The following is a 14,818-nucleotide window of genomic DNA, read 5'->3' as shown; positions in this document are numbered from 1 at the left end:
TGAGTTCTATAAAAATCTTCTTGGCTATTGGGGATACATAGAAAAGAGTGATTCTAAACCAGGGTGAGATGGGCACATCATTTTTACCTAAAGATTTTTAAAGTTTTTAAAACTTTTACGTGGATTCCCCTATGCCCAAAGTAAAAGTTAATTATTCACTCAAACCGTCTGCCTTGTGATGTTCTTGGCATTTGTGTTTCTAAAGTGAAAGCTTAACTCCTTTCACTCTATTGTAAGCTCATAAAGGAAGGTTCCTTCACTTGTCTATCTTTGCATCCTGTCCCGACTCTCCCACCCATCCACACTCCTCTGCCCCACAGATCTTTGCCATGTATTATAAGTGCTCAAAAAATGAGCGTCAAGTTAAATTGAATGCCTTGCCATTGGGTGGCCTCAGGTGCCTTTGCTGCTCTGATATGAAAGTGCAAGACAAGATCTTTGAATTAAAATATGTGTTCATCCTCAACATGAATATTATGCTCTATTCCAGGTTCATCACTCATTAAACCATTGTTAGATGACTTCCTTTTCCGAGCTTCTAGAATTATTTTAAATAGTCATTCTCCAGCTGGCAGTGCCGCCATCAGTCAACAGGACTTTCATCCAAAGTATGGAAAATGCACGTTGTGTTCAGTTTTGGTAAAAATTCTAATTCGAAACTTTAGTCCAAAAAAGATTTTCTTAACTTGGAGTTTGTCTTCCATCTTGTGAGTGTGTGTAGCTTGTAAGACATTATCCGCTGTATAAAGAAATGCATGTAAGGGGGCTTAGGGTAAAGCCTGCCTGGCACATAGTAATTGCTGAGCTGGTACTATTATTATCATCAAGATGGAAGAATAAGTAATAATGTGGTTAACTTTGTCAGTAACAAATTCCAAGAGAAACTGAGGTTGTAAGAATTGCTTCCAAAGTAAACATAAATAGGCTCTGAGTCTTGAGGGTTTCTTTCTGCTAGGAGAAAAGCATAGGCGCTTTAGTGCATGAACCTTGTGATTTGCTGAGTATCGACTGTGTCCTTATAATTAAAACTGCTAGTGATTTTATTACGATGGTAATTTTAGAGTCAAATTTTATATTAGTTTTTATGGGTAGAAATTTGAAAGATCTTTTGTAATGTTGACCCTTTGTGGGTGATGTTTGTACTCTTGGAAATAGGAAGAGGCAGCTACAAGCTGCCATCTTATTTACTCTGAATCTAACTTAACCTCATTCTTTTCTGACGAAAACCAGAGTTAATTGAGTAATCCTGAAGAAACTGAGGATTTGGTATTTAACCAGTGAAAAAAATTCCCATACAATTTCAGTGGTTATTGAAATGGGCAAGGCATAATAAGCAGTATTTTATGGAATCTTAAGAGGTATCTTACCATGTATGAATATTTCTCTATCTAGAGATTCCTTATTAGCAAAATCTGTTTTAGGTAATAAACCTTCATTAAAACTCTTGGGGTGTCCCTCACGCTGTTACTCCCATCCTTACCTCTGCCCTAGTCTTGTTCTGGAAGATTTGGTGCTAGCTCTGCGGGAGTCTTTTATTAAAGCAGTAGAAACACATGAGTATTTCAGTTTTCATTGAACAGAGAAAATAAATTTTCAGCAGTTTTACTGAAATTTTTTTCATGAATTCTTCCATTTGTAATTATTAAAAGTAATACATCCATCAACGAGGAGTTGTGTTTTTTTAATCATATACAGTGCCTTGAATGGAAAAGGAAACATTTTGTTTCATCCAGTGTACTGAATGGTGTTCATTTATCACAGTGACTCCCAGCCTTTTCCCACCCAAACACGGAAGCCAGAAAGAGATTTAAAATACACAGAAACTCTTTTCACAAGTAATGCTATTCTTATATCACACCAACAAAAGAACTTCTTGATGTTTAACCTGTATATATGGTACCTTCTATTCATTCTTTACCTGTCCTTTGCAACCCAGAAACGCAGGTAAGAAGCAAAGGACAGCGCCAGCTCCATGGCTCTTGTCCTCAGTGCCTGATGCAGTTCTGATCTCCATGCCCTTCAACCCCCTCTTGAACACATCTCCCACACTCCACTCCATAAGTGTTTCTCTCAAAGGTTGGATGTCCTCTTTTCTGTGTATCCTTCCTAACCTGTGATCTGCTAGCAAATGCAAGGTTGGCTTAGGTGACTGTGAGAAATTACTGTCCACCCCCTAAATGATTTCTACTAAAGGTGAGCAGTGAAGAAGCCTTTGGTTTCCTGCAGAATGCTTGCTAGTTATCTCTCATTGTCACTTTAAGTAAATTGACTTGGCAAACTATTTCTGTCTCCACATTTTCAGGAAAATAGAAAGTTGATTAGTGTCCTTGAAGAATTTTTTATCTGCAGGTGCATAGCAAATGTTTATGGGCATCTATTCTGATTTGTATAGCTTTCTGCCATGTAGATATTTGAATTTCAGGGCAGTATCTACAAAAACCTTTCTTTCTACCTACTTTAATTGAAAGGTAGTTATTTCCATGTTGTGTTTTTGTTAAAGTTTTCAGACTCTCTATTCTCTATTCTTGCTGATCCATCCCTCAGATAATAATCTGGAGTCATAATTGAAAGATTTGCTACTTTATCATCAGGCCAAGAAGATACTTAGCTCTAAACCATAATCATCCCTCCTGTATTCATGGTCTCTTCCTTTGTTAAGTAAGCACCTCCCACTAGATTACTAGGTTGTGCCATCAGACCTGACTTAACCCTGTTTTAGGAATTGCAGCTCTTATATTTTCATTTCAAATGTTGATTTAGTTAAATGAGTGACTTAATTATTCACCGTTGAAATTGACTTGTGTCGTTTGTTTTTAGATGTAGTACAGTGAATAGCCGATTGGCAGCCTACGAAGTCCTTGTAATGCTGGCTGATAGCTCACCTTCAAATCTTCAAATTATTACAAAAGAACTACTTTCTATGCATCATCAACCGGATCCTGCTCTTACCAAGGAGTTTGATGTAAGTTTTCTAGACCTCAATGCACTTAATTTTTTTAGAGTGCTCTCTTAAACATAGTATTTTAAAACTGTGTTTGCATTATCCTAGTCACAAAGAAAGCCAGTGTTATTCTTTTGCTTATCAAATTCATGTACTCAAATCAACCATAATCTATAGTGTGTTATACTAACACACAGTAATATATATATTGCTAAATGGTACCCTTTTGATGAAAAAAGAAGAGAGATTTTCAAGTCAGTTGATAATTACTCTCAGTAAAAAGTAGCATTTCAATCTATTTTTTGAGGAACTATGCATGGCACAGTGCCAGGCACTAGAGTTACAAATTCCAGAAAACATTGGTTCTGTCACAGTATAGTCTATGTTCACTTAAATTCAACTAAGATTTATTGAGTTTACTATGCGCTAAGGTGTTGTTGGCTTTTGGAGTTCAGAAATGAAGATAGAATCCAGCACTAAGATTGAGGTATGTCCTGAATGCTCTACTGACAGAGAGGCACTTCAACACCAGATGGTGGTGTTTTAGAAAGCTTCTTAGAAATGATGGAATTTAAAATAGAGCCCTTAAGAGTGGTGAGCCAATTGAAGCAAGGTGGGAAGGTCATTCCAGACGTGAAAAGCCATGGACAGCTTTGTATATGTCGGGATCTGCAAGAGGGAAGCGAGCTGCAGATGCCCTGGAATACCAGACCAGGAGTGGGAGGACACTTTTAAAGCATTCTCCACTAACATCATAAAGAGGCAGTCTCATCCCTTTGGATGCCTGAGCCGAGTACTATGGAACATACAAGTTAGGCAGGAAAAGAAGTGAGAACAGGTGTTCTAAGTAGAGGAAAGAGCACTTGCAAAGTGGAATGTGAGTACGTAAATTGGGAACTATTTTGGTATGAACTGTTTAGTTTATAATGCTTACTTTATGCTATGCTTTAAGTTTTACATGCATTTATTTAATAATCAGATTAAAATGACAATCTTATTTTAATAAGTCAGGGATTATATCAGCATAGTGAAAATATTTGTCATATAAATACTTACATTTTTAGCACTGTTATGAACCAGTTTTTCTTATTTTATAACTTTTTTTTTTTAGTCTGTGCTTTGGACTACAAATAAATTACACTGTTAATTAGATCTTAGAAATCACCCTGCTCTAAGTGCATGTTGAATGTTAATGAAAAGTATGTGATATTTAGCAATTCCTTTCAGTCCAGAAGACCTCCAGGGTTTTGTCAATTGGTTAGTTATTACATGGTTACACGTACTTGATATATGCAGATAACATGATTCTGGTCATAGGATTAGAACCAAGATTCTGCTGTAATAGCATTTCAGAGTGTGTCATTACAATATCCATTGAAGTGCCGTGTTGAACTTGTATCCAAGATGCCTTTTCTAGATGATTTCTACCTAGAAAAATACTGTGCTAGAATCTACGTTGTTACAGATCATCCTTAAGTGAAATGCTAGGGTGTTTACATACTTATTTAATGGCATGCTTATTAGAGGAAGTTCAATAGAAGAATGTTACCTTCTCAAAAAAGGAAGGGAAGGAATATGAGCCTTCTTTGACTATCCAGACAGGTTAAGATTCTTGCAGTAAACGCTTCACAGAACCCTTCCTACTATTCAGATTACTACCTCAGTTTGTAAATATATATCAGTATTTTTACTTAATTAATGTATACCCTACTATAATGTAAGCTCCTTGAGATAAGCACTAGATACATTTCTGCTCTCTCTCATATCCCTGGCACAATGCCTGGCACATTGTGCTCTTAAATGTTTGTCAAATGATAATCAAGTGACTACATGCAAGGCTACATAGTGGATGTATAGATACATGCTTCGTATATATGTGAGGTACTTTAGGAACTAAAAGGAAACATTGAGATAGTAGTTTTAGAATTGTATTGCATCTGCAGAAGTACTTCATGAACATAGGTTTGCTACCATAACTCGTAACACACCGAATGGATAAATCTGTATCTCTCTTTTCCTCTCAGACATCTCATAAAGCTGTAAGCAAATGTGCTAGTGGCAGAGATACTAATTCTCTCTCTCTATTTCTGCTCCTCTCTTTCCTAGTACCTTCCCCCAGTGGATAGCAGGTCCAGCTCAGGGTTTGTGGGACTGAGGAATGGTGGCGCTACATGTTACATGAATGCAGTCTTCCAGCAGCTGTATATGCAACCTGGTCTCCCGGAGGTGATTTTCTTCCTCTTTCCTGTTTAGTATCATAAATGATGTATGTGTACATTGCCTGAGAACTGTTCCATATTCATATATTGCATTTTGGGATTTACTAAACTGGACATAATTAGAGATTCTCTAGTAGCTTCTGAAATCTGTATAGACGACATTGTTCATAGTCACATATTTTTGTATATCTGCTGAGGTAATATGCTGCCTGTTTGACAGATGGATTTGACTTAATGTGATTTTTGAACTCCTCAATTATTCTCAAATTGTATTCCATAAAGCTACTAACATTTTTGGTATTTTAGAAATATGTAGACTCTATTTTTAGCATTCTATAATAATCTATTAGTAGCTTGTGATATAGCAAAGCTATGAAATAGTTTTGAGAATATTCTGTGCGTCATCATGTCACACTTATTTCTTATAGAGATCCTGGCATTACTAGTTCTAGTTTTTCATAATCGAACAGAAGCTCAAAGAGATGATTTATTCATGATTACACCAGCTAGGAAGCGTTGAAGCTAAACATATGCAGAGTTATAGCCATATACAAACATACATACCATTCTGAAGGAGCAGTGGGTACTCACACATACAGAAGTCAAGATGTTCTGAAAGCGGTTGAATATTTCTGATTTAATACAGTTCATTTCTTTTTAGTCATTGCTTTCAGTGGATGACGACACGGACAATCCAGACGATAGTGTATTCTACCAAGTGCAGTCTCTCTTTGGGCATCTGATGGAAAGCAAGCTGCAGTACTATGTTCCTGAGAACTTTTGGAAGGTATTTTACCCAGTAACTCTTTGGATTGAAGGGTGTTACGTATTTGGAGTGTGGCTGCATTCTTTCTCTAGTGTCTTGTTTATTGACTCTAGACTAATCCCATTGCCAAGAACCTATAAAAGAAATGTCTATACCATTCTTATTGGCATTGGAGCTTGAGTCAAGTGATTATAGAATGTTGAGAATAGTCATTTATAATTTCTAGGGGTTTGCTAATCTTAAATGTTTTGACTATATCCCATTATTCTTATTTAGCTGTTTGAAATATTTGTTCAAATTATTCCTCTGAATTTATGCCAATTTCACTAATGCCTCTAAATAAAGAACATTCTTCTAAAACATTGCTTTACTATGTTTTACCTTATATTTTCCCCTATAGGTTGGTTAGTTTCTAAGAGAGAAACTCTGTTCCCTGGCCTTAGATCTCACCCTCTATGGTTTCATAGACTTTTTATAAAGGGACCGAGGAAAAACATAGATGGCTGAATGCAAGCTAATCTCACGTCAGTAAAAACTTGTATACCCTAATAGTAAACTTGGTTTTTAGAAGCATTTAAGGACTCTTTCATTTTCCTTTTCTACCATATTCAGAAATTGCTACTTTTCCTGTAACAACATATCTAATTCTTGTTACATAGATTTTCAAGATGTGGAACAAAGAACTTTATGTGAGAGAACAACAGGATGCATATGAATTCTTCACCAGTCTCATCGATCAGATGGATGAATATCTCAAGGTAGAAAAAGTTTCATTTTCCCTCTAACTCCCTCAAACTCTGTAACATGAGAGCAGTGGTTTAGGATTTGGGATTACTATGAAACTGACAAATCAGAAAGTGATCATCTTTAATACCACAACAGTAATTCATTTCTTCTGGGTTTGAATATCAAAACATACACAGAACACTATAGATTATAGATTTATTTTCTTCTTAATTCATCTGACACTTGGTAAAGTATGTAACTCTTAACCTATACCCCATAATGATAACCATTTGTAGCTACACGCTCTGTGTCTGCATTGAAGTAACCTGGCCTCAGAGGAGTGCTGCTGTCGCCGGTGAACTGATGGCCCCGTGCAGAGCTGTTTTGCTTTGTCAAAGGGTACAAAAGGACCAGATTCAAAAGTTGTTTGTGGTTATGTGACCCAAAGCTCTCTACCTCTACCCAGGAAAATGTGTCACAAACTTCCGAAGTGGTATTGCCTTCTAAGATACAGACAGCCTCCCATCACTGCCAGCATTTGCCTCTCCTCTCAGTAGGCACAAGTTATCCATTTCTCTTTTAAAAAATAACTCATAGGGACTTCCCTCGTGGTCCAGTGGTTAGGACTCCACACTTCCGCTGCAGGGGGCACGGGTTCAATCCCTGGTCGGGGAACTAGATCCCACATGCATGCTGCAACTAAGAGTTCGCATGCCACAACTAAGGAGCCGGCGATCCGCAACTAAGGAGCCAGTGAGCCACAACTAAGGAGCCCACCTGCCACAACTAAGACCCGGCGCAACTGGGGAAAAATAAAAAATGATAACCTATAGGGACTTCCCTGGCAGTCCAGTGGTTAGGACTCCGCACTTCCACTGCAGGGGGCATGGGTTCGATCCCTGGTTGGGGAACTAAGATCCTGAAACCTGCACAGCACGGCCAAAAAAATAAATTAAATAAAAATAACTTATAAATTTGTAGCATTCTATCCACAAGAAAAAAGAAAAGATCGTGGAGAGTTACTCCGAGCTTGGTAACTGTGGCACGGGGAGAAGGATTCAGGATCATCATGGAGAATGCCGTCCTGTCATCAGCGTGGCTGATGGCGATCCTCTTCCTTCTCTGATCGTTTGCATTACTCTGGCAGCGGGTCTCATGGGTTATAATTCTTTCATTAGTTCCCAGCTTAAACTACCAAGCTGACTCGTCTTATTTTGTTGGTTAAATTAAAATCTATGCTTTAGCTCAGGTCTAAGTAAAATTCTGTGTAAACAACCTAAAAGTTCTAGAGGCATCAACTAAAATTTTAACTTTTTATTTCAACAGAAAATGGGGAGAGACCAAATTTTTAAGAATACTTTTCAGGGCATCTATTCTGATCAGAAGATCTGTAAAGACTGTCCTCACAGGTTAGTGAAGATAACACTGACATCAAAAAATAATCACCATCATTTTTAAATGATTTTTCTAGAATGTTGTAAATTTTTTATTCATTGAGAGGTTTGCAGATATATCTCCTAATGGATCTGTAAATGTTTATTGAATTAAATTTCTTTGGGGAAATTTCCAGGGAATTAATTTCCATTTCTAAAATTTCTTTGTTGAAATTCATAATTTTAAGCAATTCTAAGTGGTCGAAGATTGGCATTTTTGTTGAGTATACTTTTAGAAGGATGAGAAGGTGTGTGTTAATTATAGTGATTAGGAATGTATCTGTAGTTCTGTGTTCAATCTCAAGTATTGTGGTAATTTCAAGATTTTTAAATTCCATTGCTGATATGGTTTTTCTGTTATTTCCTAAGCAGATATGAGCGCGAGGAAGCTTTCATGGCTCTCAATCTAGGAGTTACTTCCTGTCAGAGTTTGGAAATTTCTTTGGACCAGTTTGTTAGAGGAGAAGTTCTAGAGGGAAGTAATGCATATTACTGTGAGAAGTGTAAAGAAAAGGTATTACATTTGCCCTTTTCAAAAAACAAGATTAATTTGTTATTCATGGACTCTGTCTTTATGTTTTATGTAAGATCAGTATTAAGCTCCTACTGTTACTGCCATTAGATTGTGTCATGACTTGTGTTCACAGAGATGGGAAAGCCCTGTAGAAATCTGTGACCTTCATATTAATTACTTTGTTATTTTATTGTCTCCATGGAGATAATTGGGTTTTGCTTCTCTTTAGAGAACAACAGTGAAAAGGACCTGTATTAAGTCGTTACCTAGTGTCTTGGTCATCCACCTGATGAGATTTGGATTTGACTGGGAGAGTGGACGCTCCATTAAATATGATGAACAGATAAGGGTAACTTATTTTTTTTTCTTGGTTTTTTAATAACCATTATTACTGTACTCCCTTTATTGTTTCCTTTTTATATTTTCAAATTTCATCTAAAATGTGAAAGGCTGTGGTCTCAGCATTCTGAGAAGTACACAGCCCCTCGTCTTAAGCAGCTGCTGCTAGTGGTACCGGCAGATCTCTAGACAGTAACCCTCATTTCTAGAAGGCATCCCAGTGACAGCTATGAAGTGAAATCCTTTCCTTAATGCTCAAGCAAGAGACTGCTTAAACCTTCCTAGACTTGTGAGCCCTTCTGAAATTGTGTACTTGAATTGGAGGGTGGTCCTAGCTTAAATTAGGAAAACACATCCCTCTTCTTTGTACAGACTTAATTGGGTGTGACCCTATATGTTACTAACCAACATTAATGTGCTCTTTTTGCTTTTTAAATAGTTTCCCTGGATGCTAAACATGGAGCCTTACACAGTTTCAGGAATGGCTCGCCAAGATTCATCTTCGGAAGTTGGTGAAAATGGGCGAAATATGGATCAGGGAGGTGGAGGATCTCCACGAAAAAAAGTTGCCCTCACAGAAAACTACGAACTTGTCGGTGTCATTGTACATAGTGGGCAGGCACATGCAGGCCACTACTATTCCTTCATCAAGGACAGGCGGTAAGGGGTTCTCATACCGCTCCCTCACTCCACCCTTCCGGTAGTCTCTCCTCCGTTCCCTGCCCTGCTGTACCTCTCCTCCACTCCCCCTGCTTTCCTATGTCCCTCCTCTGCTCCCCCTGCCCTGCTGTACCTCTCCTCTGCTACCCCTATCCTCCTATATCTTTCCTATGCATTCTCTGCCCTCCTGTATCCCTCCTCCACTCCCCCTGCCCTCCTATATCCCTCCTCCACTCCCCCTGCCCTCCTGTATCCTTCCTCTGCTCCCCCTGCCCCCCTGTATCTCTCCTCTGCTCTCCCTGCCCTACTTTGTCATCCACACTTATCATTACGGTGCAAAGAAGCTTTCACATTGTTCTTTGATCTTATTTCATATTGGATTTTTAAAACTTGTTGCAACTGTTTTATCCCTTCAATTAGAAAAGTTGTTTAAGAAATTGAAGTAACTGTTGCTATATTTTCCTTAGGTGTTTTCAAATGGTAATTACCTGCTGTATTTGTAGACAATACATAGAGATAAATGCTGGGGATAGGGAGGTTTGATTTGTAACCTCATAATATTCGTTTTATCAAATCTGTGCTCTAGGGGATGTGGAAAAGGAAAGTGGTATAAATTTAATGACACAGTTATAGAAGAATTTGACCTAAATGATGAGACCCTAGAGTACGAATGCTTTGGAGGAGAATATAGACCAAAAGTTTATGATCAAAGTAAGTATTTGCAAATGTATATTTTCCATTAGTTTTATTTTCTTAATTTATAGTTTTCTATCAGATTGGAAGCAGTATTTTTTATATAAAAATAGAACAGATTTTATTTTTTTTACATACGACTGCTCTAGCCATGTAGATCCATGAACTCCTTGATAGCCAGGGTGAAAAGGTTCAAGCTGCTTACAGAATTCTTTTTAAATAATTCCTTACAACAGCCCTGGGATGGGGGGTGAGTTATGTGGAAGAAATGAATATTAAAGAACAACTTGAAAGAATTTCAACCTTAAAAACAGTTTCAGAAGTAGTAGTCCACTAAAATTTTCAAATTTCCTTTTCACTTATGTAGAGGTGTGATTAATGGAGAAGACATTTCTAGCACCTGTGTTTTTAAAACCTTATTTGTTGTGCAGTGTGGTAAAGGAATCTTTCTACAACCCTACCCCCAGAAGAAAAAATATAAGGAAAAGTGCATCACAGAATCCCATCAGAATTTGCTATTTGAAGAAGAAATATTTTTCAGAGACCTTGACATTTTTGAAACCTGATTTTGAAATACTCTAGGGGCATTTAAATTTTTCCACCTGTATGAGATCCACAATGTTAGATTTTGACACCAGACCATGGTAGTCATGCATGTAATGGTAGTAACCTTTATTAGCTGAACATAGTGTCATTGCCAGAATTTACCTGGATTTGGCTCTTCTATGCAGAAATGGTTAAGTGAGGCCGATTATAATCCCATCCTATGCCACAGAACTTATTTTTAAATGTTACTTGCCTTTTGATTAAATTTCCACTTGCCTCGGAATGTTTACCTTCTTTCCCCTACTCTGCTACCATACAGCTCCTTACTCCCTGCCCCTCTGCATCACCTTCAGAGTGATTTTAAGCAGTGCTCTAAAAAGACACACACTTCACTTAATGCTTTCCATTTAACAAATTTAGTAAGTAATTACTTGCTGGATTTGTGGGTCCTTTGTTTTAGATTGTCAAGACAAAAAAAAAAAAAACCTTTTTTACTTACAAAGAGATTTTTCTTATTGTCTCGTTATGAAGCGAACCCATATACTGATGTACGCCGAAGATACTGGAACGCCTATATGCTCTTCTACCAAAGGGTGTCTGATCAGAACTCCCCTGTGTTACCAAAGAAAAGTCGAGTCAGCGTTGTGCGACAGGAAGCTGAGGATCTCTCTCTGTGAGTTTCTCCTCTGTGTAATTTGCTGTGTGATTTCAGTAGGTGATACCGTGATCTTCAGAGTATGCTGTTTGGGATTTAAGGGTAATTAGCTAAGCTAGAGAGAAATTCTAAAAAGAAAGGAAGTAAATCCCTCTACCCCTTTTCTTTTTTCTTGCTGCTACCTGGTCATTGTTTCCTTGGCAAGAAGTTATTTTGTTTTCAGAAACATGCATAGAAATTATTTCATTCCAGAATTGAGATTTTTTAAAAATCTCATTTATTGAGTACACTTTATGTCCAAAGCATAGTTTTGGGTTGGCCAAAAAGTGCCTTCAGTTTTTAAGTAAAAATAAAAGATACATTTTTTATTTTCACCAAGAACTTTATTGAACAAAGTATTCACCCTTTTGTTCCACTGTCTTCTGCCATTTTTCAGGCAAATTCATAATTCCATATTCCCAAAACTTTTTATCTTTTTGAGCAAAGAACTGTTCTAGGTGCCTTTTACAGTCTTCCAGGGAATTGAAATTTTTTCCATTAAGAGAATTTTGTAAAGACTGAAATAAATAGAAATCCAAAGGTGCAAAGTCTGGTGAATACGGCAGATGAATCAAAACTTCCCAGCCAAGCTGTAACAGTTTTTGCCTGGTCATCAAAGAAACATGCAGTCTTGCGTTATCCTGATGGAAGATTATGCGTTTTATGTTGGCTAATTCTGGACGCTTTTTGTCGAGTGCTGCTTTCAGTTGGTCTAATTGGGAGCAGTACTTGTTGGAATTAATCATTTGGGTTTCCGGAAGGAGCTCATAATAGAGAACTCCCTTCCAATCCCACCGTATACCCAACATCACCTTCTTTGGATGAAGACCGGCCTTTGGTGTGGTTGGTGGTGGTTCATTTCACTTGCCTCATGATCTCTTCCGTTCCACATTATTGTACAGTGTCCTCTTTTCATTGCCCATCACAATTTGTTTTAAAAACAGAACGTCTTCATTACGTTTAATTAGAGAATTGCATGTGGAAATACGGTTAAGAAGGTTTTTTTTGCTTAACTTATGTGGAACCCACACATCAAAGCAATTCACATAACCCAGCTGGTGCAAATGATTTTCAGCGCTTGATTTGGATATTTTGAGTGTGTCGGCTGTCTCCCGCGTGGTAGAATGTTGAGTGTTCTCAGTTAATGTCTCGATTGGATCGCTGTCAACTTCAACTGGTCTACCCGACTGTGGAGCATCAGCCAGCGAGAAATTTCCAGCATGAAACTTCGCCAACCACTTTCGACATGTTTGATCAGTCACAGCACATTTTCCATACACTGCACAAGTCTTTTTTTGCATTTCAGTTGCTTTTTTACCTTTCTTGAAATAATAAAGCATAATATGCCAAAAATGTTGCTTTTTTTTCTTCCATCTTCACTATTAAAATGGCTACACAGAGATTCACCAATTTTGATGTCTTTTTTAATGCACTCTGCTGTGACAGCTGTCACACACAGTCCAACAAAATTGTTTCGAATGAAGTTAAAGACAACTAAGTGCTACTAGAGCCATCTTACGGGAAAAAACGAACGAACCTTTTGGCCAACCCAATACTATACCAGCACTGTCTGGAAAGTTTTTTTAAAGGTCCTGTTTTCTGTGAATTTGCATTTTAATACATTAGATCAGGAAAGTATACAGTTTAAGTCTAATACCCTGTTTATGTTAAGTTTATCCGGTTGTAGCAAACCACTAAAACAATAGCTATTTTATTCTAGACAAACACTTTTCTGATTCCATCTGTTAGGTCAGCACCATCTTCACCAGAAATTTCACCTCAGTCATCTCCTCGGCCCCATAGGCCTAACAATGACCGGCTCTCTATTCTAACCAAGCTGGTTAAAAAGGGCGAGAAGAAAGGACTATTTGTGGAGAAGATGCCTGTTCGCATATACCAGGTAAGAACTGTATAAAAAGTTCTAAGGGATAAATTCCAGATAAATGTCAAAATCTTATCTCATGGGTCCAGAACTACTCCTGCCAGCCTTCTTGTGGGCGTAGTTGTACCTCTAGCGCCACGTCTTCTGACCCACCTTGTCACAGAGGTGGCAACAGACTCAAGATTGGCCAGGGCTGTCACTGACCTGCTGTGTGACTGTGGGATGCCCCACATAAACAATGGGGAGGGAGTGGGCAGTGCAGAAACACATTGCTGAAATTAACTTATTGAATCTGGAGAGAAAAATAAGTTGAGGTTCATAACCTTTGGGTAAAACTAATATAACAGTGATGACCGTTAGTTATTGAATACCTACTCTGTGCTACATGCTTAAACAAATCCCTAATTCTTAAAACACTCTCGTGGAGTACCAGGTTTTATTCCCATTTTTCAGATGAAAAGGAGAAAAGGCTTAGAAAAGGAAATGATCTGTCAGTGTCACAGAACCAGGATTTAAATTCAGACTGTCCAGCTGCCCAGTCCAGACTTTATACACTAAGTAATCAAAAGCTAAGTAGCCAGAATCAAAAAATTTAAGAAAAATATGGAGTCTTTGATAGAGAGAGAGAGAGAGAGAACTGAGCATCTGATACACAGAGAGCATGGAGTTGGTTGTACTTGGGAAAGCTCTGATTGTCCCTTTTCACTCAGAGTAACAGGTTAGAATTCATTTGTCCTTCACATGGTGGTCTTCCTGAATTTCCCAGAAGAATTTGGTTTAATGAATCATAATTCACCTTTTTACAACTTCTTATCTTTGAAAGGAAGTTTTCCCTCCTTTTTAAAAATTTCAAGGCTTGAGACAAGTGTTTTTATGAACCCATTTTACCTAACATATCAGTAAAAATGTCTTCTACATATTGAATAATTTACCCTGTTTCTTAAAAATAATTACCAATTTTCTTTTATAGATGGTGAGAGATGAAAACCTCAAGTTTATGAAGAATAGAGATGTGTACAGTAGTGATTATTTCAGTTTTGTTTTGTCTTTAGCATCATTGAATGCTGTAAGTACTAGTTGGATTGTTACTAAACAAATTAGAAAGGATCATAGTTAAATATCTATCCACTAAAGCATTCAGTGACTCACCCTCACTCTCACTTGTTAGCATTTAGATTAAAAGCCAAAAAAAATTCCCACAAATGTGTCACTTAATGGGTGATATTAAAATACAGGCAGTATTCAGAATGTGTAATGCAGATTGTGAATGAGTGTGGGTTTCTACTTACTGGCTTTTTTAAGTGCTCTTGTTATATTTTATAAAAAATTTAAGAGTAGCCATAGGTGATGTAAACGGATATTGGGCTATGAGGAGATTAATTATTTCCAATTCGTAATCAGATGT

The 14,818-nt window shown here is 37.5% G+C and overlaps 1 protein-coding gene across 4 annotated transcripts in view; it reads left to right on the top strand.

Moving 5' to 3' along the window:
- Positions 1-14,818, top strand: part of USP24 (ubiquitin specific peptidase 24) — a 147,833-nt gene that overhangs the window by 106,424 nt on the left and 26,591 nt on the right. For all 4 annotated transcript variants that reach the window (XM_068539966.1, XM_068539967.1, XM_068539965.1 and 1 more), the window contains 13 exons: positions 491-608; positions 2,818-2,962; positions 5,048-5,167; positions 5,822-5,947; positions 6,586-6,684; positions 7,979-8,061; positions 8,458-8,599; positions 8,829-8,948; positions 9,378-9,598; positions 10,185-10,309; positions 11,369-11,510; positions 13,281-13,431; positions 14,384-14,479. In XM_068539966.1, coding sequence (XP_068396067.1) covers positions 491-608; positions 2,818-2,962; positions 5,048-5,167; positions 5,822-5,947; positions 6,586-6,684; positions 7,979-8,061; positions 8,458-8,599; positions 8,829-8,948; positions 9,378-9,598; positions 10,185-10,309; positions 11,369-11,510; positions 13,281-13,431; positions 14,384-14,479 — 1,688 coding nt within the window. The remainder of the gene's footprint in view (positions 1-490; positions 609-2,817; positions 2,963-5,047; positions 5,168-5,821; positions 5,948-6,585; positions 6,685-7,978; positions 8,062-8,457; positions 8,600-8,828; positions 8,949-9,377; positions 9,599-10,184; positions 10,310-11,368; positions 11,511-13,280; positions 13,432-14,383; positions 14,480-14,818) is intronic.

This window comes from Eschrichtius robustus, chromosome 3, assembly GCF_028021215.1.
Source record: "Eschrichtius robustus isolate mEscRob2 chromosome 3, mEscRob2.pri, whole genome shotgun sequence".
Taxonomy (NCBI): Eukaryota; Metazoa; Chordata; class Mammalia; order Artiodactyla; family Eschrichtiidae; genus Eschrichtius; species Eschrichtius robustus.
This window is presented reverse-complemented; position numbering and strand designations above follow the sequence as displayed.